Source organism: Mauremys mutica, chromosome 12 (assembly GCF_020497125.1).
Source record: "Mauremys mutica isolate MM-2020 ecotype Southern chromosome 12, ASM2049712v1, whole genome shotgun sequence".
In the NCBI taxonomy this organism is placed as follows: domain Eukaryota; kingdom Metazoa; phylum Chordata; order Testudines; family Geoemydidae; genus Mauremys; species Mauremys mutica.
In genome coordinates, this window is record NC_059083.1 from 56,689,230 (window position 1) to 56,716,143 (window position 26,914).

General features: G+C 44.0%; 1 protein-coding gene across 1 annotated transcript in view; it reads left to right on the plus strand.

The window, feature by feature from the left end:
* The window catches only part of GLP2R (glucagon like peptide 2 receptor), a 138,688-nt gene that overhangs the window by 95,511 nt on the left and 16,263 nt on the right, over positions 1 to 26,914 (plus strand). The window contains exons 10-11 of the mRNA XM_044981830.1: positions 13,721 to 13,809; positions 22,459 to 22,597. Of these exons, the coding sequence (XP_044837765.1) occupies positions 13,721 to 13,809; positions 22,459 to 22,597 (228 nt within the window). The remainder of the gene's footprint in view (positions 1 to 13,720; positions 13,810 to 22,458; positions 22,598 to 26,914) is intronic.

Genomic DNA, 26,914 nt, shown 5'->3' on the forward strand with positions numbered 1-26,914 from the left:
CCAGAAGCACCCTGGTTTAGATGATCCTGAAGCTAGTGGTTTTACCTCCTCCCCTGGGAACCATATCATACTCCTGACCAGGGAAATCTGAGTACCAGTGTCTCACCACCCTGGGCACAGTTTACTGTGTACCTGGGCCTTTTTAATAAATTCCTTGTCTGTCTCGCCTGATAAAGCTACCCAGAACTCTTTCTGCCACCACTGAAGTCTCTGCCTAAACGTAGCTGCATTAACCTGCACAGATCAGTGAGTGAATTTGGATCCCCTTACTTAGGGCACTGCCTTTTCATGTGATCAAGGGACTCATATAAATAACAGTTTCTTGGGCCTTTCTCTGGGGTTGGATCCAGTAATTGGGAGGAGACAGGTACTGGGGTGGTGTGGATTTACTGCTCTCGGGTTTTTGCCCTTCCCTTTAGGACTTATGCTCCCTGAATAGTCTCACTTGTATGTACAAGCCAGCTACTTCTGCAACTGCTTCCACTGATTCTGGAGTTTTTGCCAATACAGCAGCTCTCACTTCCTCAGAGAAGACAATGAGTCAACAATGCAATGCTGCAAAAAAAAGAAAAGAAAAAAGAAAATACAATATTGAGTTGTATAAACAGAGGCATAGCATGAAAGTCGAGGGAGGTGATAGTACTACTTTACTCTGTGCTGGTTAGACCTCAGCTGGAGTACTGTGTCCAGTTTTGGTCACCAATGTATAGAAAGGAGGTAGAGAAACTTGAAAGGATCCAGAGATGAATGACAAAGATGATCAAAGGGATGGAATGCAAGCCATATGAGCAAACATGGAAGGAATTGGATATGTTTAGTTTGGAAAAGAGAAGATAAATGGTCCTCACTTGGGGAGTATGGCCTAGTGGTCACAGCTGCAACTCCTGATTGCCAAGTGGGTTGTGGGGAAGGGAGTCCAAACCTTCCCACTCCACCAGGCTCTGACTCAGGGCCCTTTGAGCTACTAGTAGTCTGGTAACTAAGGCTGCTTAAGGCTGTCCTCCCTGGGCCTTTCCTCTGTCCACCCCTCCCCCCCAGCGTCAGCTTAGTCCAAGGCTTTTCCCTGTTGGGAAAACCCAAACCACAATAAGTAAGAGGGGGTCACCAATGTCCGAGGTCCATAGGATACCTCCCTCTCTGGTTGTCTCCAGGGTGGATCCTCCCTTCCCTCAGGGAGGGTCCCTTTAGGCAGCTATGGCAGAGTCTTAGGCTTCCCTCTGGTCTGCTGGAGCTGTGGGCTACAGGCCTGCTCACCTCCTACTCTGTCACCCAAATGAGCTAATTCCCTGCTTTTTAATTCCTCCATCAGATGGAGCATTTGCTGCAGGTGTGGTAGGGTGGAGCTGGCTGATCCCCAAATAATCCCTTAACCCTTTGTTGCTTAGTGTGGGATTTGTACACCCCATCATGGGGGGACATGATAGCCGTCTTCAAATAATTGAAAAGCTGCCATAAAAAAGATGGAAAAAAAGTTGTTCTCTCTTGCCACAAAGGGCAGGACAAGAGGCAATTGGTTCAAACTACAGCACAGCAGTTATAGGTGAAAGCTCAGGAAAAACTTCCTAACTTTAAGAACAGTAGGACAATGGAACAGATGCCTAGGGAGGTCATGGAAGCTCCTTCACTGGAGGTTTCCAAAAAGAGGCTGGATAGCCATCTGTCTTGGATGATTTAGACACAACAAATCCTGCATCACGGCAGGGGGGTTAGACCAGATGACCTCTGCAGTCTCTTCTAACCCTATGGTTCTATGATTCTATTCTATGACCTCAAAGAACTGCTCCTGAGCAATTAGATCTACTAACTTGTCATGAGATTCTGCCTCCTTACTTTTTATCTATTTTCTTAAATAATCCACCATTTTATGCACATATTCCCCATGAGCTAATTTATCAACTTTTTTGAGGTTTCTGAATTTGAAGCGATATGCCTCTGGAGTAGTTTGAAACCTTTTTGATGCATACTCCTTGAATTGGACATATTTCATAGACTCACTAATGTCCATATCATTAAATACTTGTAAGGTTTTACCAGTCAATTTGGAGAGTAGGTGTCAGTGTTTGGGACATGGGTGGTCATGCCTAGTGGCTAGAGCAGGTGTTCGTAGCCAGGAATTGGAGCGCAGGGTCAGACCCAAAATCAGAGGGCAGACACCAGACCCAAGGGTCAGAGCCAAAGATCAGAACTAGGTTGCCTGGAGTGAGGCAAGGCAGGGTTAGGGCTGGAACAAGCAAGTGCAGGAGTTATCACAACTATAGGCAAATGCTTTGACCAGACACTTAATTACTGCTGCACTTAAGAGCCAGTCTGATGACCTTTCCTTCCAACCAATCACACAGTGTGGCAAATTAGACAGCCTATTACTAGCCAGCTGTGCTTATTAGGATGTGCTGAAAAGTTTATGAGAAAATAAAGTTAAAATGCTACTGGTGCCTGCCTAACAAAATATATCAGATTCAAGTAAAGTTTCTCACCATATGCTTTCATCTGTCTCATTGACCAAACTTTTGAGGTCAAGACCCATTCTCCAGTTCAATAAATGCTTCCTTTTTCTCTTCTGGTGCTGTAAAAATGATGGGCAGGGAGAGAAGGAGGATGTCATGGGATGTTTTCCCCTCCTTTTTACAGTGTCAGTTCTCCTTTTGGAAAAACATTTCCAGCGGAGATTCAGAAGACAAAGAGTCTGTAGGGAACAATGTTCCCTGCTACTTTTCCTTGCCTGTTGGAGCTTCTTTTGTTTCCCTCCATGCTTGATGACTCTGTTTACTGTTTAAGTGCAGATTAAGCAGAGCACCCATTCCTTTGTCTCAGACAGACCTAAAGAATGAGGAGTACTTGTGGCACCTTAGAGACTAACAAATTTATTTGAGCATAAGCTTTCATGGGCTAAAACTCACTTTGCCCCCAACTAAAACCTCTCCAGCGCATCATCAAGGATCTATAACTTATCCTGAAGGACGATCTCTCACTCTCACAGATCTTGGGAGACAGACTAGTCCTTGCTTACAGACAGCCCCCCAACCTGAAGCAAATACTCACCAGCAACCACACAACAAAAAAACTAACCCAGTAACCTGTCCTTGCAACAAAGCCCGATGCCTGCTCTGTCCACCTATCTATTCAGGGGACACCATCATAGGACCTAATCACATCAGCCACACCATCAGAGGCTCTTTCACCTTACATCTACCAATGCGATATATGCCATCATGTGCCAGCAATGCCCTTCTGCCATGTACACTGGCCAAACTGGACAGTCTCTATGCAAAAGAATAAATGGACACAAATCAGACGTCAAGAATTATAACATTCAAAAAACAGTCGGAGAACACTTCAGCCTCACTGGTCACTCAGTTACAGATCTCAGTCACAATACTCCAACAAAAAAACCTTCAAAAACAGACTCCAATGAGAAACTGCAGAATTGGAATTAATTTGCAAACTAGACACCATTAAATTAGGCTTGAATAAAGGCTGGGAGTGGATGGGTCATTACACAAAGTAAAATTGTTTTCCCATGCTTCTTCCCCCCCATACTGTTACTCACACCTTCTTGTCAATGGTTGGAAATGGGCCATCCTGATTATCACTACAAAAGTTTTTTTCTTCTGCTGACCTAATAGCTCACCTTAATTAATTACCCTTGTTACAGTTGGTATGGCAACACCCATTTTTTCATGTTCTCTGTGTAGATATATTTTCCTACTATATCTTCCACTCTATGCATCCGATGAAGTGGGTTTTAGCCCATGAGAGCTTATGCTCAAATACATTTTTTTAGTCTCTAAGGTGCCACAAGTACTCCTCGTTCTTTTTGCTGATACAGACTAACAAGGCTACCACTCTGAAATCAGACAGACCTGTTTGCCTATCTCAGTTTGGAACACAAGTTAATAACACCATACAGCGGAATCTTGTAACTTAATTTACAATGTTGCCCCACACATTTTATCAGGACAATAATGACCAGAAAACTATGAGTTTTCAAATGATACCTCACAAGAAATATTTTGTATAAAGATTATTACAATAGTATATCGGATGTGGATACAGGGGTACATTCTGTCACAGTTGGGTTGTTCAAACTGTCAGTAACCGGGATGGAGGCAGTTGTGTCTAGTGGTCAAAGCAGGTGCCAGTCCTAGTCATTAGAACAGCAGTTGGAAGCCAGGAATCAGATCCCAGGGTCAGAATTGGTGTCAGAGATCAAATGCCAAATCAAGGGTCAGAGCCAGAGTTAGGAGACAGAATCAAAGTCCAGGGCCAGAACCAGAGTCAGAGACCAGGGACAAAGCTGAAGTCCAAAGTCAGGAATCAGAGACAAGGATCAGAACTGGGCTACCTGGAGTGAGGGCTGGATTCAAGACAGGAGCATGGCTGGATCCAACGCCGGAACAAGGATGAAGCAGGACTTGGAACAAGCAGGCACAGGAGCTATTTCAGCCATTGGCAAATGCTTTGAGCAGCCACTGAGCTGCTGGGCTAAAGAGCCAGTCTGCTGACTGTTCCAACCAAGCATGTGGTGTAGCCAGTTGGACAGCCTACTACAGCCTAGCTGCACTCGTTAGGTTGCCCAGAGGCTGACTTTGCTGCAGACCTTGATTCCTCACAATAGGGTAGTCATTCTTTGCTCATCAGGGATCTTACGTACCATGCATATTCTTTCAACAGAGGTTAAATATTCCTCATTGCAATCTGTCTCTCTGTAACACAGAAACAGCTTCTCCCAGCTGTGTGATCCCTGGGTTGAAGGATTCATTTTTGAAAGTCCAGCTCTTTTTCTTGGCCTTCTGCTTCTTAGGCTTCATGCTTTTTGTCTTCTAGCTCTGGTGCTCTTTGGTGGGATGCTTCTAGGGCTGTTTCTTCTGTCTCCTGCTTTTGCTTTTCTGCCTCCCGCTCCTCTTTGGCTGCTCACATCTGGAATTCTTGTTCCTTCTGCACCTTTGCTACCTCCGACCTGGCCAGCTCTAACTTAATAGCTGTCTCACTGAGAATGGTGCCAGGCTGGTTTTCTAAGTCTTGAGGACTTTTCTTAGTCTTTAGGGGAATTCAGCTGCCCTTCTTGTTTCTAGGTCCAGTACAGTGAGAAGTTGTTAAAAAACTCTGCTCACTATACAAAATGTTCTTCTGACCCCAAGGGGCCAGCCACGTCACCAGGTCACTATAGGTTTGGATCTTACCCAAAATACTACACTGTCAGCCAATCCTTCAGGGTCTAAAACTAAAGATTTATTATAAAGAAAAAAGAACAAGAAGAGCAGTGGTCTGGCAGGAGCCAGATGAAGGACCGTGGTGGCGGTCGAGCATTCAGCAGCATTTCAGTGGCGACGCCTCTGGGTGATGCTGCTTGTCGGCGGCAAGCAGCGTCACCCAGAGGCGTCGCCGCCGAAACGCCACCAAATTTCAGCAGCATTTTGGCGGATGCTTGACCGCTGGCCAATACGCGCGTGCATTTAGATGCCCTCCCAGGCACCACATTGGGGACCCCTGAAGAAGAGAGATGTTAAATGGTAAAACAGTCACATACATACAAAGTCTTCAAAGTCCATATATCAGGTTCCTAGCAATATTGGTGAGTTTGCTGGCTTGAAAGTCCCTCTGGAACACATCTACAGCTTGGATGGGTCATTCAGTCCTTTGTTCAGAGCTTCGTTTGTAGCAAAGTTCCTCCACAGTTAAGAAGCAGAATTGAAGATAAAATGGAGAAGATGCAGCTGCCTTTTATAGTCTTTTTGCCATGTGGCTCATGCTTCTTTTGTCCCAAACACAAGCTGCCTATCACATGGCTTAAAGCCTTAGAGTTCTGTCTATAGGCATGCCCCTGCATGCCTTGTGGAGTCATAAGGTGTATCCCTTGCCTCTCTCAATGGGGAAGTTGTATAGCTGATGGTCCTTAATGGGTCATCAAGCAGGCTAGACAGTGCTGATGCCAAACTGTCTGGGGGATGTCACCCAGAAGTATAGCACAAGTTTTGTAATACAGACATACATACATATCTATAACCCAAACATTTTTGCAGATATTTTACATGGCATATCTGGCACAACTCATTGCAATTTTAAAATATCAATATTCATAATATCCTCAAGTATCCCCCAGATTTCATACAGCATCACACCCCACTAGATGCATCCTTCCAATTTGACAGAAAACAACTGATAATTACTCTGAGTACAGTTTGGCAACCAGATCTGCACCCACCATATAGTAATTTCATCTAGTCAGCATTTCCCTAGTCATGTATCATCATAATATCATCTTAAACTTCTATATAAAGCCTGATATAGAGCCGTGTATTATCTCTCCTCCCACTGAGTGCAATGTCAAGCTAGCAGGGACGCCATAGGCTTCAGCACACAGGAATGGGAAGGACCAGAGTCTGCATGGGAGCAGAAGTAGCAGGTCAGAGATAACATGTGGCTGAGGTCAGTGGGTTGGGTAGTAGACAGCCTAAGAGCTTGAACTAGAAGGCCTGAGATCTGGGCAGAGACCAGGGCTCAAGTCATGCTGGAATGCTCCAGAACACCATTCCAGCATTTCTATTTATTTATTGGCATTCTGGTACTTCTGGTACTGCACCGTGTGATAGTGCATTCTGGCACTTCTTTTCTGGGGGGACTCAGTCACTCACAGAGACACAGACTCTTGCTGGCAGGGGGAGAAATAGCTACAACTGGAGGAGACAGGATATCTCTCTGGCCCAATGATTATTCATTATTTTACACACAATATGTTATACAAAATGGAGCAATTTCAACAAGAGAGACTTGAGAGCATCTCACCTGGGATTGAATAGGCCTGAGTTCAAGTTCCTGAGTGTGGATTCTAACCTGGAACTCCTGTGCAGCCTTAACTCAGCCACTTTTGCATATGCATTATGCCTGCAGTCTTTAACTACATTTATTGATTTAGCATTTGCATATTTGCTGAGCTAAGCAATAGCATTTTTACTGGTGATGTGGAGCTCTCAGAGCCAATTGCTGAATTTGGTTAGCGGGCACTACTCGACAATGTGTATCATTGTTTGATCTGCACCACAGCTGCAACTTGGATTTCCTCAAAGACCATTTCCTCAAAGAATGGTGCTGGTTGGCTACACAGAGGCCTTGCCCAGTCTAGTCATTATCTGCAGTCATTAACTACATGATTACATAGTAGTGTTTGCACCCCCACATTCACTGAAGTTCTAGGGCAGGTGAGAAGTCACCTTTTCCACCAGATACCAGGCTGGAGGGTTAGAACACATTCACCCCAACACACAGAGCTGCAACACAGCTGGAGATTCCCCCTTTCTAGTTCTGTTCTTGACATACCTCCCGTGACTGGGGCCCCGGCTCTCTGCCCTCTTCTCAACTAACTAGAGTTCAGAGAAGGGGAAGCACAGCACACCTGCCAGAATATGGAGATAAGAAGTGAGCCTCAGGGCTGCCATACCTCAGTGAAGCTCTAGGGCTTGGATAGAGGCTCATTCATTCCAATCAAAAGCAACAGAGTCCTGTGGCACTTTATAGAGTAACAGACGTATTGGAGCATGAGCTTTCATGGGGGAGGGATAGCTCTGTGGTTTGAGCATTGGCCTGCTAAACCCAGGGTTATGAGCTCAATCCTTGAGGGGCTACTTAGGGATCTAGGCCAAAATCAGTACTGAAAGCAGGGGGCTGGATACAATGACCTTTCAGGGTCCCTTCCAGCTCTATGAGATAGGCATGACACATGTCTGTCAAAGTGGGTGTTCACCCACAAAAGCTTATGCTCCAATACATCTGTTAGTCTAGAAGGTACAACAGGACTCTTTGTTGCTTTTTACAAATCCAGACTAACACAGCTACCCCTCTGATTCATTCCAATGAATCGTTGCTACCCAGTGTCACTGGCTCTGTGCTGGAGTACATCAATGAGGTTGTTGTGCTGGTGGCATAAGGAGAGGTAGGGATAAAGCTATCCCTGCTCCCAGTAATAGTGCCCTTTCATCCAACTCACACAACAACATAAAACCTTGCCTCTGACCTCTTACCCTATGCGTCCTCCATGCTCACTTGTTACTGCTGCTGAGGTGAAAGCCCCTAGAGTGCAGACACATCCGTGTGCTGCAACTGCACACCCAGGCTCCCACTTTGCATGGTGCCGGTTTCCCTAAAACAGCCCCTTCTGCCATATACACCCAGCTTTCACTCTGCCCCCTTCCCCAACCTCTTCCCCTCCAAATCCTCACTGTCCCCCTGCCCCCCCACCCCATGCTCTTTATCATCAGACACCAGAGAAAGGGGAGGGGGAAACATCCATCAGTGGGAAGATTATGGAAATAAACAGGAATATGAAGGGGAAAAGAAGGGTGAACAGGGATGAGGGAGTGAAGGGGCAAAAATTGGGAATATGGGAGAGTAGGGGGAATAAGTGGGTCATAGTAGATGTCCATAATTCCCAATTCATGTGCTCCAATGGATGCCTCCCCTGCAGTGGAGATATTCTCCTTCCTCAGCAAGATTCCAATTCCAGCCAGGTCCTATTTGAATAAGCACGGAAGCCAGCAAAAACTATCCAAACAAAGTGTGACACAGGATGCAAAATTTATTAAATCTCCTGTTTTCAAATTAATTCTAATTTATAAACTAATTAACAGTGTATTTGTAAATGCTCAGACAAATCAATCTGTATTCACAGAGTAAATGCTACAAATTTCAGAAGAATACACTGTGTTCTTCATGCACAATAAAAGGTTGAATTTCTGCTTTAAGTACAAAACTTATCTCAAACTGAATTATGGAGTCATGACCAGCATCTTCACAATAATATGTGGAGCTGGTCACACCACCAACAGCTAAGGTTGCCCAACACTTCCCATTAGAAGAACCTGTTTTCAAATGCCTATAACTTTGCCAGACTTTAACAGTTTGAGCTGAAATTTCCCATGTCAGATGTCTGTATCTGGCTGAAGGTTTAGTTAGTTTTTTGGTTTTTTTTCATGTTGAAAGTTTCAGCAAAAACAGGTCAGCCTTTTCTGAAAATGAGATTAGGGGAAAATCTGTTTGTTCATGTTAAAAAAATCCTGACAGCTTCTTCACTGAGAAGCCTTAATGTGTCCATACTTTAGAGCAGGGACTTGATATTTGGCAGACTGAGTCCCTAGTGTCATGGATGTGCCCTTTACAATTCCTCTGAAAAAAATCCACATTTGTCCAAGTTATAAGACTCTGAAAAATCTCAGTTTTCATATGCTCAATAGTGGTTTGTTAGAGGTTAGCAGCTAAATTTTTTGAAGATTCAATCTGCACGGACCATGCTTCTATCTGTACTGGCTGCTACATGTGACCACACTGTGCAGGTGCCATCCCCTCAGAGTGACTGAGCATGCTCCAGCCAAGGGCTGCAGGAGCTAAGCATGACTTTCCCTGTGATTGTTCCTCCCAGCTGCTGGTGACCACTTTAGCACTGGGCATCAAAACTGAGAGCAGCGTGACTATCAGGAAGATGTAAAACAGAAGCTACTAGAGTTAAACATTTTTAAATCAGCAGAGCAAGAGAACTTGCTTCAAGAGTTTTAAAAGATCTGGCTGAGGAGCACACTGGATCATTAATGCTGATTAATGCTGATTTTCAGTAAGTCTTGGAGCACTGGGGAACTTTCAGAAGACTGAAAGTTAGCTAGTGTAGTACCAATTTTGAAAATGGGTAAATGAGATGATCTAGGTAATTATAGGCCTGATAGCGATCTCAGGCAAGATAATGGAGCAGTGGATATTGAACTTTATTAATAAAGAATTAAAGGAAAATAATGTTGTGACGGGTTCCCTGGAGTGCAGCCTGTGACTGTGGGACTACTGTGCCTCCCTGAACTCTCTCCAGACTGGGCTGTCTCTCGCAATGCCTTGCTAGTGATACCCTTCAGCAAACCCCTTCAGGTGCTGTTATCACTCAGCCCAACCGCATGGGGAGACCCCACACCCAGCTAGGTTGCATGAATGCTCCCAGTCACTCATGAATCTCACAGAGAAAGGTACCAGAGCCAAATCCCCCCAGCTCCCAGCACTGAACCTCAGGAATATACTGTCTTGCACTGCTCAAGATGGGCAGATTTATTAATTGGTTCACCACTTCATCAATGGAAAGTGGATATACACCAGCCTTTGCAAAACCTGAACAGATTTGCCACACACTTCATACAAACTCACCGGTAAAGATCAACAGTTAAACAAATGTATTGACTATAAAAGATAGATTTTAAGTGATATTAAGTGATAGGGTAAAAAGTCAGAGTTAGTTACCAAAAGAAATCAAATATAAGCACGCAGTCTAAAGTCTCAACCCTATTAGACTGGGCAACAACTAGACTAAGCAGTTTTTCTCTCCCCACTGGATATTGCAGTTCATAGTATACAGATTTCACCCTTGAAATCTGGGCCAGTCCCTTCAGTTGGAGTCTTCAGAGTGTCCTTGTTGCTTGCAGCGTAGGTGGATCAAGGAGAAAAAGCCAAGCATGTGGCCACTGTGTCTGTTCTATACCCTCAGTCCATGTGCTTGGAAAACACAAGTCCAGGCATGTCTGGGTGCATTGCTCAGTCCCCAGGCAAGGTTGAGCAATTTCCCTGGTGTGGCCTCATGCAGGTGAATCATTGCATTGTAGCTCCCTTGCTGGACAATGGTTGTTGATGGGTTGATTGACACCTCACCCAGGTGTTGGTTACTTTCCTTGCTGTTACCTCTGGGGAGCTAATATCTGGCTGATTCCCCAACTTACAGCATATTTTAGTGGCCACCATACAATGCAATTCTCATAACTTCATATGCATTAATGATACACACATATGGATAGAGAAATGACTTTCATCACATCATAACCTTTCCCCTGATACCTTACAAGGCATGCTTTTTATGTAAGATCATGATTATATAAAAATGAGAAATATGGGGGTTCCAGGACATTCCCACAAGGTATAGAATGTCACAAATGTAAATAATGCAAATCAACATGGAGTTATGGAAAATAGATCCTGTCAAATTAATATTAACTTTTTTTGGATAAGATTAAAAGTTGGTTGGTAAAGGTAATAGTGTTAATGTAACATACTTACACTTCTGTAAGGTGTTTGACTTGCTACTGCACATTTTGATTAAAAACGAGACTGATATAAAATTAACGTGGCACAGATTAAATGGATTAAACACTGGCTAACTGATAGGTCTCCAAATGTAATTGTAAATGGTGAGTCACCATCAAGCGAGTGTGTTTCCACTAAGCCCTTCAGGGATCAGTTCTTCGTCCTATGCTATTCAACATTTTTACCAATGACCTGGAAGAAAATATAAAATCATCTCTGATAAAGTTTGTAGATTACACAAAAATTGTGAGAGTGGTAAATAATGAAGAGGGCAGGCCACTGATTTAGGGTGATCTGGATTGATTGGTAAACTGGGATCAAGCAAACAATATGCATTTTAATATGGCTAAAGGTAGATCTAGGAACAAAGAATGTAGGCCATACTTACAGGATGGTGGACTCTATCTTGGGAAGCAATGACTCTGAAATAGCTTTGGGGATCATGATGGATAGTCAGATGAACAAGAGCTTCCAATGTGCCTCTGTTTCCAAAAGGGCTAATGTGATCCTGGGATGTATAAACAGGAAAATCTCAAGTAGGAGCAGAGAGGTTATTTTACCTCTGTATTTAGCACTGGTGTAACCACTACTGGAATATTGTCTCCAGTTCTGGTGCCCACAATTCAAGAAGGATGGTGATAAATTGGAGATGGGTCAGAGAAGATCCACAAGAATGATTACAGGATTAGAAAACCTGCCCTTCTCCCCACACCACAAAGAGATGGAGGAGGAAGAGGAATCAGCCTGACTGGAATGCAGAGAAGCGAGGAATGGGGGAGTGGAATATGGTAGGTGGGGGAAGGGTGATAGGGTGGATAGGAGGAAAGAAGGAAGAGGGACAGGAGCCAGGGGTGAGGTGGATAGCAACAGATGGGGGTAGAATTGGGATGGATAAAAGCTGAGGGAAGGGTAGCAGGAGCCGAGTTGGGAGAGATGGCTAGAAACAGAAAGGGAGCAGAGGGATCCACTCTCCTCCAAATCCTGAAACTGAAGCCAGAAGACTTGAGTCTCTACATCCCTCTAATGTCAGCAAACAGCTGTGAAACCCACTGGCAAAGCATATGTCTCCTCACTCTGTAGTGGCTGCTCCACATAGAGGATAACAACCTGCTACAAGTATCGGTTATGCTGTTAGCTCAAGTGGCAGCACTCTGTGTAGTGGATCTAAACATTCCAAACCTGCTGATTAGTCAGTTAGAAAAAGGGTTTTGTTTCTGAGAGAAATTTCAACAAAACATTTTTGTTCTTTTCATTTAAATTTTCTAGGAAAATTCAGACTTTCATTGAAATATCAAAATCTGAATTTTTTTGGTTTTCAGGCATTCTCTTTTCTGATGAAACATCGATAATTTCTGTGGAAAGCAGACAGTTTTTGCAAAAAAAATTATTTAGTTAAAAAACCAATTTCCTATCAAAAGAGGAGGGTTTTTTTGTTGGTTTTTTTATGAACCCTACTGCTGATGAACCATGTGGATGTCAGTATAGCTCCACAATATGGAATTTTGTCTTTTCAGTTTGCTTTTTAAAAGCCTAGTAAATTACACACAAAAAAACTATGGCAAAAGAACATTATGGTTATATAGTCAAGCACTTAAATCTAGGACATTCCAGAATTAAGGTTGCCCATGCCATCTTTAATTACATGATCACTTTTTTTTTCCTGCCTCATTCAGTGCATAGGATTGCTCTGCCCTGGGGATGTATCAGAGTTGTGGAGTGAAAGAGGCTGTTGTCCATAGGACTCTGTCTCATTTGTTGCAGAAGTTGGAAGTGGTATGGTGAATGAGACAGGGGGGCTTCAGGAAGAGAAAGAATGGTTTGCTGGTTAAGGATGTTGAATGCAACCCTGGAGAACTGGAGTCTATCCCTGCCTCTGCCACAGAGTTCCTGTGTGGCACTGGCAAGTCGTTTAAACCAACATTTTCACACCTGGCCACTAATTGTTTCTTTTTCTGGGTGCCCATCTTGAGCCCTTAGGACCAGACTTACCCAAGTGCTGAGTACTCTCACCTGCAGTTGAAATCAGTGCGAGCAGTGCTTTGAACATATAAATTGCTATATAATGCTAAGGACTCTGAGAACTCTGATCTTAGGTGTCTCAAGTTGGGCACCTGAAATTAGTGGATACTTCTGACAATTTTGGTCTTAATCTCTCTCTGCCTCAATTTCCTACATGTAAAATTGGGATATTACCACCTATTCATTTCACAGACAATATGATGATGAATATCAAAGAAAACTCCATGAGGAAACTAATAATTCTGTACAGAATTCAGGGTTTTGGTGGTGTGTATTAAATGAGGCTTGGGAGCCACGCATTGCAAGAAGATGATAAAAGTAAACATTCAATAACTGCCTAGTCACTGAATAAAGCAGGGGTCATGTGGAAAAACTAAAATGTGATAGTATAGTTCAAGACTGTCTCATAATACGTGCGCACAAGGGAGCAGAATGAAGGTTGCACAGGCAAACATAATTCTGACATTTCCTAACTTTTGACTGCTTGATGTTACAACTTTCATGTTCTTTTAGTTTTTCAGATGTATATTATATACGCATGTATAACTGGTATTACTGTATAGTGACATTTACTGTAACTAATCAATATATATTTTCTTTTAAGGTTAATTTCTGCATCTTCCTAAAAATTCTAAAGTTGTTAATTTCCAAACTCAAAGCCCAGCAAATGAGCTTTCATGATTACAAATACAGGTATGTGATAAATATCAAAGTGTTACTAATCATTTGTATTACCATGGTGCCTTTCCTTCAGAAAGTTCCTAAAGTGATACGGAGGATATATAGTTATACACAGCCACCAAAGTGGTAAGACATGGCAGCCATTCTGATCAAGTAACACAAGTGTCATAGGAGAGGAAGAGAAGAATAATGATTTGCCAACTGAAACTCAAGAGGAAATATAGGGAGGTTGAATGTAGGTACCAGTTCTAGCTGTAACCACACTTTGTTTTGCAGTAAGTGATAAGGGATCTTTAGTGATAAGTGGTTAGGACCCCAATTTTATACTTCTTTCAAAACTTACATCACCCCCTGAAGCTTCTCACATCTGGGGGGCTGAAGACTTAAGCCCAGGTCCTGGAGGGGCTGGGGGGAGCAGGGAAACCCCTTCAGAGTCACCTGCGTCCCTTAGCATGCCCTAGTACCATGCTGTGGTATTGGGGATCAGGAAGGACTCAGAGGGAAGGACTCAGAGCACCACCTATTGAATCACTGCCATCACTTCCTGCAGCTGGCTGAGCTTTCCAGGGGAGGGTTCCAATCTAGGTACAGATCTAGGCTGTGCACTACTTGGCATATGAGACTGTAAGGAACTCATGCAGTCTGTGCAGGCTTGTAATTGTATTAGTATAGCTTACCCACTAGAGGTTGCTGCCCTCCAGCGGCCACCCACATTGGCTATATAAGAACTCAGCGAGTGCCAGTCTGACTACTCAATGCAATAGCTGCCTGGCTTCTTATCCATTAGGTGCTGTGTTGTGTTCTTGGAATAAAGCCTGACACTGATTCGGCTGAACCTGTGTCGATTGTGAGTGTTATCTATTCCATGACAGTTTGAGCAGAGCACTGACTAACCCATCTCCTCCCTTCATGATTTCTACTAGGGAATTCAAAACACTAACATACCTGTGGCTGATATAACCTCCAAAGCTTCCAGAACCAAATGGTGCAACTGCAGGTACAGAATACTGCTCTCAAGGCTTCTCAACCCCCAGTACCATCAGATAGGGGCCTGAGTCCCATTGCTGCATAAATTTATTCATGACAGATAGAAATTTTGTGATTTCCTGAATCAATGGCATCTACTTTATCTGCTCCGGCTCCTTATATACCCTACAGACCAGACCAAGGTAGGGCTTATAAATAGCCTACTGACCAGAGAAGCTCTGAATTAGGTATCACTGCTGCTGGAGCAGTACAGTCCCATGCTGAGTAACTTTGATGATTTCATCTGTGTTTTCTTAACTATATTTGATGACCCAAACTACACTCATGTGGCCAAAGCCTCCCTTCACTCCATAAAACAGGGTTGTTGGTCCATTTCAGACTACACTGCCCACTTTTGAAACCTGATAAGGATGAGTTGGCCTGGATGAAACCATCAGTGACCCTATTTTCCTTTGTCAATTTATGCATCTGGATTGATGTCTGCTTATTTGAATGACATCAGGAGAGAAAGAGTTCATTCCAGCAAACTTGTTTCTATGTGATGATATTTCTGCAGGCATCACAAGCTAATCATGTGATTGAAACTATGTGGGTTGACAGAACTTGAACTCATCTCACTGGTCAAGAGAAGAAGCATTGTCACCAAAATGGTCTTTGTCATACTGTGGTGGGTCTGGCCACTTTGTGGCTACCTGTCCCTTGAAATTCAAACCTCGTATAAGCTTAGGAACCTCCATTGTCCAACCCTATACAACGCACACTTGGTAACTCTGGTGCATCCAGTAATTTCATGGACATAAAGTCCCAATTTAATGTAACTCTGCTCCTGATTATGTTGAGTCCATTGATGGTGCCCTGCTTTCTTCAGACGTGGTTAACCAAGTGACCCCGTGAAGTCACCTTAGTCAAATTGCTGCATTTTCCTCAGTATTACTTGATTTACACCGAATGATCCACATATTTCATGGAGGGCACAAGAAGCGTGTTTCAAATCAAGTTACTGCTGACAGTTGTGCCTTGTGGGATCAAGTACCAAAACCCCAGAAGACGACACAACTACGTCTATTGTGCATTCTTCCCAACACATTAGCCAACATCAACCTAGTGCTTCAAACACTTTTGATGTCCATAATAGTGGTAACAATTAAGGTACTACCAACGAATGCCCATCCAGACCATGTTGTTGGAATAGTTAGGGCCAAAGATCCCAACTCAGTCCCTGTGGTCCCAGCAAAATACCAAGATCTAGCAAACATGTTTGATAAAAGAAATATGGACATTCTACCACCTCATCACCCTTACAATTGTCCTATTGATCTCCAGCCAGGAGCCAAGATCCCATTGGGCGAATGTACACTCTGCTGGAACAAGAGCTCAAGGCTCTTCAGAAACACCTTCAAGAAAATCTTGCAAAAAATTTCATCCATCTGTTGACCTCTCTGTCCAGTATTCCTATATTATTTGTGATGAAGAAAGATGTCTGACTATGTGTTTGCATTAATTATCATGCCTTGAGTAGAATCACCATTAGGAATAGATACCCCTTGTTTTTTATCACCGAGTTATTTGACAGATTGTGCTCCACAATGCTGTTTACCAAGCCTTTGAGGCACTTATAATTTGGTTCAAATTCACAAAGGTGATGAATGGAAGTGCATGTTCTAGATGTGGTATGGCCATTTTGAGTATCTGGTGATGCCTTTTGGTTGTTCAGAGACCCTGGCCACTTTTCAGCATTTCATTAATGACATTTTTAGAAGCATTTAAAATCAATTTGTGGTGATCTACCTGGATCATATTCTTATCTTCTCAGAAACTTAACTCCTCCATGACCAACACATATTCACATAGTACTAGAATGGCTTCATGAGCATGGGCTTTACGCAAAACTAGAAAAATGTGAATTTGGCCAGTCGTCCATAGAATTTCTAGATTACTGTATATAGTTTTCTCAAGTGGCATCAGCATGGACAATAGAAAAGTGTCTGTGATCACGAATTGGGCAACCCCAAGAAATGTGTGTGAAGTTGAACATTTCCTTAAATTTGAAAATGTTTACCAATTTTTGCCAATTTTTATTAAGGATTTGGTAAGATTGGTGTCCTCTGTGATGACACTGCTCCAGAAGAATACTTGATTAGCCTGGACATTGGCAACTCAGTCTTTTTAGACCACTTAATGGATAATTTTTGTCAACACCTATTCTGGTGCTCAGATCCAGTGAAACCCTTTAAGTTGAGGCAAACATGCTCAAAGTGGCAATCAGAGCTGTACTATCATAACAACATGGACCCCAGCATCAACTCCATGTGCACCCAATTTCTGTCCCATGTATATACAGATCACAAAATTTTGGAATATCTACATGCCGTGAAAACCCTGAATCAACATCAAAACCAGTGGTCTTTATTTTTTTCCAGATTTTGCTTCATTTTGACATACCATTCAGACACCCAGAACCCAGCAAGCTTACCGCACTATGTCTTAAGGGGGAATACTAGGAGAAAGAACTCAAGAATATTCTAGAATCCTTATATACTGTAATTTTGCCAATGCCTTAGTACATAGGAATTTGCTACCCTTCATCTCATCCTAGTTATCTAATGACCCATTTGCGACAAAAGTCATGCTGACTCAGAATGCTGCCAGTGACCAACTTCCTAACCCCAGCTTCCTCGTCAAAGATGGGATCCTTTATTTCAAGGGCCATATCTATGTCATCACAAAGCCATGATTCTCCTTTAGCTGCCAACTTTGGCCACTTTAAAACACATAGACTAGTTTTTCTATATTTTTGTGGCCAGAAATGCAACCTTTCATCAAGTTATATATTAACTCCTGCAATATTTGCTCTCGAACAAAGACTTCCCCACCTCCCATCCCCACGTGAAACACCACAGGGACCTTCAAATTCTGGCTCCCTACTAACCATCCCTCTTGTCTCCACACACACACTCTCCCTTCCCACACACACAATTCAGTTTGCCCTTCCCTTTCATGGACCAACTAATAGTTCTCTCCACACACCAAACATCAATTCATTTTGCTCTATCTTGCTTCCTACACACACACCATTAATTCATTCCCCCTACCATTTTGCAGAGCCCCTCAATTGATTCTGCTGCCCTGTCCCATTGTGTGCCTGGGACCTCTTCATCACCTTTTCCAAGGTCTAGTGATAGCACTCGACTCCCTTATCCAGGTTGGGGGGCAGGCAACTCCAGACAGAGTTGCAGAATGACAGGGAGCTGTTGTTCCCAATTTTCCCCTGAGCACATGAGGTAGGAGGATTTCTCGAGTGCTCCAACCTATATTTGCAGACGGGAAGGAATGCCAGATGGTCCTTCAGCACATGAAGCATTTATGACTGGTTGTCTTTTCCTAGGAGGTGGGGGAATAGGGAAGGACAGTAAAACAAATGGGGGGTTCCCTGCAGATCCAGAGGAGGAGCTGAAGAACCCCTATAAAGTTGGCAATTCTCTGCTGCAAGGCATGGAAAGGTTATTAGCAAACATGAATCTGTTGTGGGCACTTGTGTACACTAGTACATGTGTATTCCACAACCACAGGGTCTAAATAGTCTCATACTTATCCTCAAGGAGCCATATCTGTGCCATTCTCTTATCAAGCTTTAGTCTTGTACAATGAACTTTTATGATCAGTAATGCACATTGGAAAACATAATCCCAACTATACAGATAAAATGATGGTGTCTAAACTAGCTGTTACCACTCAAGAAAGAGATCTTGGAGTCATTGTGGATAGTTCCCTGAAAACATCCACTCAATGTGCAGCAGCCATAAAAAAGGCAAACAGAATATTGGGAATCATTAAGAAAGGGATCGATAATAAGTCAGAAAATATCGTATTGCCTCTCTATAAATCCATGGTACACACACATCTTGAATACTGCATGCAGATGTGATTGGCCCAGCTCAAAAAAAAATATTGGAATTGAAAAAGGTTCAGAAAAGGGCAAAAAAATATTAGGGGTATGGAACAGCTTACATATGAGGAGAGATGAATAAGATTGGGACTTTGCAGCTTGGAAAAGGGACAACTAAGGGGGGATATGATAGAGGTCTATAAAATCATGATGGGTGTGGAGAAAGTGAATAAGGAAGTGTTATTTACTCGTTCTCATAATGCAGATTTAAAACAAATAAAAGGACGTATTTCTTCACACAATGCACAATCAACCTGTGAGGTTGTGAATGCCAAGACTATAAGAGGGTTTAAAAAGGAACTAGATATGTTCATGGATGATAGGTCCATCAATGGCTATTAAGCAGGATGGGCAGGGATGATGTCCCTAGGCTCTGTTTGCCAGAAGCTGGGAATGGGTGACAGGGAGTGGATCGCTTGATGATTACCTGTTCTGTTCATTCCCTCTAAAGCACCTGGCATTGGCCACTGCTGGAAGACAGGATACTGGGCTAGATGAACAGTAAGGCTGTTCTTATGTTTCTATGGTAAATAATAAAATCAGAGAATCATAGAATCTCAGGGTTGGAAGGGACCTCAGGAGGTCATCTAGTCCAACCCCCTGCTCAAAGCAGGACCAACCCCAACTAAATCATCCCATCCAGGGCTTTGTTAAGCCTGACCTTAAAGACCTCTAAGGAAGGAGATTCCACCACCTCCCTAGGTAACGCATTCCAGTTCCTCACCACCCTACTAGTGAAAAAGTTTTTCCTAATGTCCAACCTAAACCTCCCCCTCTGCAACTTGAAACCATTACTCCTTGTTCTGTCATCTTCTACCACTGAGAACAGTCTAGATCCATCCTCCTTGGAACCCCCTTTCAGGTAGTTGAAAGCAGCTATCAAATCCCCCCTCATTCTTCTCTTCTGCAGACTAAACAATCCCAGTTCCCTCAGCCTCTCCTCAAAAGTCATGTGCTACAGCCCCCTAATCATTTTTGTTGCCCTCCGCTGGACTCTCTCCAATTTATCCACATCCTTCTTGTAGTGTGGGGCCCAAAACTGGACACAGTACTCCAAATGAGGCCTCACCAGTGCTGAGTAGAGGGGAATGATCACATCCCTCGATCTGCTGGAAATGCCCCTACTTATACAACTCAAAATGCCATTAGTCTTCTTGGCAACAAGGGCACACTGTTGACTCATATTCAGCTATTCGTCCACCGTAACCCCTAGGTCCTTTTCTGCAGAACTGCTGCCCAGCCATTCGGTCCCTAGTCTGTAGCAGTGAATGGGATTCTGCCGTCCCAAGTGCAGGAACCTGCACTTGTCCTTGTTGAACCTCATCATATTTCTTTTGGCCCAATCCTCTAATTTGTCTAGGTCCCTCTGTATCCTATCCCTACCCTCCAGCGTATCAACCACTCCTCCCAGTTTAGTGTCATCTGCAAACTTGCTGAGGGTGCAGTCCACACCATCCTCCAGATCGTTAATGAAGATATTGAACAAAACCGGCCCCAGCACCGACCCTTGGGGCACTCCACTTGCTACCGGCTGCCAACTAGACATGGAACCATTTATCACTACCCGTTGAGCCCGACCATCTAGCCAGTTTTCTATCCACCTTATCGTCCATTCATCCAACCCATACTTCTTTAACTTGCTGGCAAGAATACTGTGGGAGACTGTATCAAAAGCTTTGCCAAAGTCTAGAAATAGCACATCCACTGCTTTCCCCTCATCCACAGAGCCGGTTATCTCATCATAGAAGGCAATTAGGTTAGTCAGGCATGACTTGCCCTTGGTGAATCCATGCTGACTGTTCCTGATCACTTTCCCCTCCTTTAAGTGGTTCAAAATTGATTCCATGATTTTTCCAGGGACTGAGGTGAGACTGACTGGTCTGTAGTTCCCTGGATCTTCCTTCTTCCCTTTTTTAAAGATGGGCACTACATTAGCTTTTTTCCAGTCATCCGGGACCTCCCCCGATCGCCATGATTTTTCAAAGATAATGGCCAATGGCTCTGCAATCTCATCGGCCAACTCCTTTAGCACCCTCGGATGCAGTGCATCCGGCCCCATGGATTTGTGCTCGTCCAGCTTTTCTAAATAGTCCCGAACTACTTCTTTCTCCACAGAGAGCTGGTCACCTCCTCCCCTTACCGTGCTGCAGAGTGCAGCTGTCTGGGAGCTGACCTTGTCTGTGAAGACAGAGGCAAAAAAAGCTAATTCCTCACACCCAGCCCAGAAAAGCCTGGGTCCAACCAAAAGCTCAGTCCAAATTTGTGGAGATTTCAAAGTGATACTGAGTCCAGTTTTATGTGCAGCTCCATATCCACTACCTTATATTGAGGATTTGTTTGCTACTCTTAGTGGTGGACAGTGTTTCAGTAAATTGGATTTTCTCAGTGCATACTTACAAATGGAGATTGATCTGGCATCTCACAAATATCTCACAATCAACACACATAAAGGCTTGCCTTTATTACAATAGGTTGCCTTTTGGAATCACATTGGCACCTGCCCTGTTCCAGAAATCCATGGATGAGATTCTGAAGGGACTGAAGGGAGTTCATCACTATGCGTGACATGCTCTCTCAAAGGAAAGGGATGGTACTACAGCCCCCCAGCCCTGTACCCTATCTCTGCCTCATACACATACACTTACTTTATCTCTGTCTCACACACACACTGTGTGTCACACAGACACAAATACTCTCTTTCACACTCACCTCCCAACACATACTTGTATTATTGTTGTTGTTGTTGTTACTTCTTGATACTTCCAGCAATGCACATATATTCTCTGTAATTTTATTCTTTCAAAGTGCTGTTATTTGAGTTTTTTGACTGGTCAATGCATTTCATTATTTTGATTTCTCTCTTACGCTTACATTTAATTCTTTTAGTAGTGAGTTCTAAAATGTCTCACCTCTCCTGGCTGAAGTAATTATCTCTATGGTAACTTTATAAAAATATATATGATATCCAGGTTTTTTGTTTCTATTGGTGGCACACATCCGCACATTACCTCAATAATTTGGTGCACATAACAAAAGTCATTCAGCACATGGATGAAAAGGGGACATTGCTTAGCGCCTCTAGAAAGAGGCCAATATTTAGGTGTGTTTATATTTAGGTGTACTGTTGTTAACTGCCGAACTGTAATAGTTTGATAATGTTGGCCTCTGTGGCCAGTTTGCTATCCCTAATTCCTCACTACAACCCAACCCCAAACCCTTCCTTTCACATCACTTTTCAAATAACATTCTTCTAATATAGGGGTTCCCAAACTGGGGGTTGGGCACCAGGTTATTACATGGGGGGTTGCGAGCTGTCAGCCTCCGCCCTAAACCTCGCTTTGCCTCCAGCATTTATAATGGTGTTAAATATATAAAAAAGTGTTTTTAATTTATAAAGGGGGTCGCACTCAGAGGCTTGCTCTGTGAAGGGGGTCACCAGTACAAAAGTTTGAGAACCACTGCACTAATAGGTATTTGCCAGTTCCCTACATCTAATCTCACCTCTGTCTCATTTGCTTTTGGTTTCTTTTTCCTGATCTATCTTTTGTTGTAGATACAGTTTCCCAGTACCTGCTATTTTCTCCTCCAGATCATTAGTGAAGTTCTTATATCAGCCCCAAACTGGAGCCCCAAGGGACCTTCTACTGTAGTTATTTCTCCATAGTTGGATATTCCGCTTCGCATCAAGGATGTTAAGAAATATAATATTCAAACACTTTATTTTTAAGATTGGCAAGATCTACTCTGGTGCTAATACCTTTACTGGGGATCCATGAGTTTATATTTACCTTCATCACTGATGAACAAGTTAAAGGATTGTCAAGACATATAAGACTCTTCATGCAATTAACAATGAGTTCCTTTCACGTAAGTACTCTGTTACAGTATCTTTCCTTAGAGCTAGGATTTTCCCATATAGACTAGATATCCTGGTTTTATTTATTATTATCCTTCAACATATATTGGCTTAACATGATAGTGTTAGTGATAGTGTTACACTGGATGGATCAATAAATTCACAAAAACAATTTCAAATTGGCAGTTTCCTGAACAGACTAAAATGGGAAATTTGACCCTCTCGCCTGCATATGTCTCTTCTCAGCCAGTGAATCCTGCATCGCCTCACAATCAGTGCAGTCTTCAGAGGCGATTCTGAAGTGAATCCCCTTAAGAACATAAGAATGACCCTACTGGGTCAGACCAAGGGTCCATCTAGCCCAGTATCCAGTCTTCTGACAGTGGCCAGTGCCAGGTACCCCAGAGGGAATGAGCAGAACAGGTAATCATCTAGTGATCCATGCCCTGTCGCTCATTCCCGGCTTCTGGCAAACAGAGACTAGGGCCACCATTCCTGCCCATCCTGGCTAATAGCCATTGATGGACCTATCCTCCATGAGTTCTTTTTTTGAACGCTGTTATGGTCTTGGCCTTCACAACATCCTCTGGCAAGGAGTTCCACAGGTTGATTGTGCATTGTGTGAAGAAATACTTCCTTTTATTTGTTTTAAACCTGCTGCCTATTAATTTCATTTGGTGACCCCTAGTTCTTGTGTTATGAGAAGTAGTAAACAACAACACTTCCTTATCTACTTTCTCTACACCAGTCATGATTTTATAAACCTCAATCATATTTCTCCTTAGCCATCTCTTTTCCAAGCTAAAAAGTCCCAGTCTTATTAATCTCTCCTCACACAGCAGCTGTTCCATACCCCTCATAATTTTTGTTGCCCTTTTCTGAACCTTTTCCAATTCCAATATCTTTTTTGAGATGGGGCAACCACACATGCACACAGTATTCAAGATGTGGACATACCATAACTTTTAGTGGGAAGGAGTAGCTCAGTGGCTTGCGTATTGGCCTGCTAAACCCAGGGTTGTGAGTTTAACCCCTCAGGGGCCACTTAGAGATCTGGAGCAAAAATCAGTACTTGGTCCTGTTAGTGAAGGCAGGGTCCCTTCCAGCTCTATGAGATAGGTATATCTCCATATATTATATAGAGGCAATATGATATTTTCTGTCCTATTATCTATCCCTTTCTTAATTATTCCCAGCATTCTGTTCACTTTTTTGACTGCCGCTGCACATTGAGTGGATGTTTTCAAAGAACTATCCATAATGACCCCAAGATCTTTCTTGAGTGGTAACAGCTAATTTAGATCCCATCATTTTATATGTATAGTTGGGATTATGCTTTCCAATGTGCATTACTTTGCATTTATCAACATTAAATTTCATCTGCCATTTTGTTGCCCAGTCACCCAGTTTTGTGAGATCCTTTTGTAGCTCTTCACAGTCTGCCTGGGTCTTAACTATCTTTAGTAATTTTGTATCATCTGCAAATTTTGCCACCTGACTGTTTACCCCCTTTTCCAGATCATGTATGAATATGTTAAATAGGACTGGTCCCAGTACAGATCCCTTGGGGACACCAAAATTTACCTCTCTCCACTTTGAAAACTGACCATTTATAGTGACCCTTTGTTTCCTATCTTTTAACCAGTTACCAATCAATGTGAGCACCTTCCCTCTTATCCCATGGCAGGGATATTCCAAAAGGCCACACGTGCTGGAAGCCTGTTAGATTGCAAAGCAGGAACATCCTAATAAATATTCTCTAGACACATTTTCACTAAGAACCAGTCATTTGAGGGGCCTCCATTTTTGATGCCCAACCTGGAATACCTTAACAGCCCCTGTTTTTCATTTGTGTTGAGCATCTGCCTTCTGAAAATCAGACCCCATTCAAGTTGTCTCAAATTCACCCTGGAACTGATGTGCTTAAACTCACTAGTGCTTTTTGAAAAGTTAGGCCCTTAGATACACTTTCCAATTAGAGAACAATATCTATAACTTCCCAGCCTCAATTCATCTGCCAAAACCAGCCTCAAAACCAAGGGGGAGGGCAGAACTGCCAGCCATGCTATTGCCAAGCAGGGCATTTTACTGGTAAGGTGACCAATTTCTATTGCTCCAGAGCACATCTGGCATTCTGTCACTATGAGATGGAACTTAAAGCAAGTGCAGAAGAATAGGAAGGGAAGAGAGAAAACTTTTAAAATGGTAGAAAAGTTTAATTAGAGAACAGCAAGACTGCCCTCGCCCTTCTTTCTATATAAAATTCCTCTTTCTTTCCTTCTTTCTAAGGTTTTAGAAATTTTCACTTCCCCTCCTCTTCAACTTCCAGCCATTGGATCTTGTTACTCAGCATCCAAAAATTCAAGAACCTACTGTCCCTAATGAGAAACACCTGTCTTCCTCCAAACAGCCCAGCCTGTCTTTCAGTCATATAGCTGCAAAGGTCAGCAAATTCACCCTGCATTGTGATGTAATCATGTAGAAATATCCTCCAGAGCCCTGCATTCCAGAACCCATTACCACAGCACAAGGAAGGAGAGGCCTAACTTATCCCAGCATCTCCAGTTAATGTGGTCTAGGAGCCAGAGCTCATGAGCAAACTACATGATTAGACTGAGCGCCTTTGGCTGGCAGTGTGTAGTACAAACTCATCACAATGCCAGAGTTGCTGATCCCAAACTCTGGAACATTCAGGTTCATTTGAGATGAGGCGTGCGGCTTTGGGAAGAAGACCGGAAGGAAGATCTCCTGATTGAGGTGAAAGGCCGACACCACCTTAGGGAGGAAGGCTGGGTGTGGTCGAAGCTGCACCTTGTCTCCGTGGAAGACGGTGTATGGTGGACTAACCGTTAGGGCATGGAGCTCAGAAACTCGTCTTGCCAACGTAATTGCGACGAGGAAGGCCGTCTTCCAGGAGAGAGAGAGTAGAGAGCACGTGGCCAGGGGCTCGAAGGGCGGTCCCATAAGCTTGGCCAGAACGAGGTTTAAATCCCAGGTCGGGGTAGGACGCCGCACCGGCGGGTACAAGCGGTCCAGGCCTTTAAGGAAGCGGGAAACCATCTGGTTGGAGAAGATGGACCGACCTCCCATGGATGGACGAAAGGTAGACACTGCTGCCAGGTGCACCTTCAAGGAGGAGACCGCAAGACCTTGCTCCTTAAGGTACCAGAGGTAGTCCAGGATTGTAGGGATAGGGACTACGAAGGGATTGAGGCCGCGTTCATCACACCAGAGCGCGAAACGCTTCCATTTCGTGAGGTAGGTGGAGCAAGTGGAAGGCTTTCTGCTCTCTAGCAGGACTTGCTGTACTGCTGCCGAACAGTCCCTCTCCGCGTGGGTCAACCACGCAGGCACCAAGCTGTAAGATGGAGGGACTGCAGGTTCGGATGGCGGAGTCTGCCGAAGTCCTGCGTGATGAGGTCTGGCCATAACGGAAGGGGAATGGGATCCCGAACGGAGAGCTCGAGCAGCAGGGTGTACCAGTGCTGCCTCGGCCAGGCCGGAGCGACGAGTATGACGCGGGCCCTGTCCCTCCAAAGCTTCAGTAGCACTCGGTGTACGAGCGGGAACGGAGGGAAGGCGTAGAGGAGGTGATCCGTCCAGGAGCAGAGGAATGGATCCGACAGGGAGCCTGGGGAGCGACCCTGGTATGAACAAAACAGATGGCACTTCCTGTTCTCCTTGGAGGCAAACAGGTCTATCTGGGGAAACCCCCACCTCCGGAAAATTGTGTGCACCACATCCGGACGAAGAGACCACTTGTGGGAGAGGAACGATCTGCTGAGATGGTCGGCCAGCGTGTTCTGCACTCCTGGAATAAAGGACACTTCCAGGCGAATCGAGTGGGTCACGCAGAAGTCCCACAGGAGCATGGCTTCTTTGCAGAGCAGGGAGGAGCGGGCTCCGCCCTGCTTGTTCATGTAGAACATCGCCGTCGTGTTGTCCGTGAACACCACCACGCAGCGGTCTTGCAGACGGGCACAGAAGGCGAAACACGCCAAGCGGATCACTCGCAGCTCCTGGACGTTGATGTGGAGGGAGAGCTCGTGGGGCGACCAGAGACCCTGTGTGTGAAGGTCGCCCAAGTGAGCCCCCCATCTCAACGCCAAGGCATCCGTGGTCAGTGTGATGGATGGACGAGGAGGGCGGAACGGGACTCCTGCACACACGACCTCTGGGTCCAGCCACCAGCTGAGCGAATCGAGGGTAGGCTTCGTGACCGTGACTACCATGTCTATGGAGTCGTGGTGCGGGTGGTACACTGATGCTAGCCAGGACTGAAATGGGCGAAGGCGCAGTCTCGCGTAGGCGATGACAAACGTGCAGGA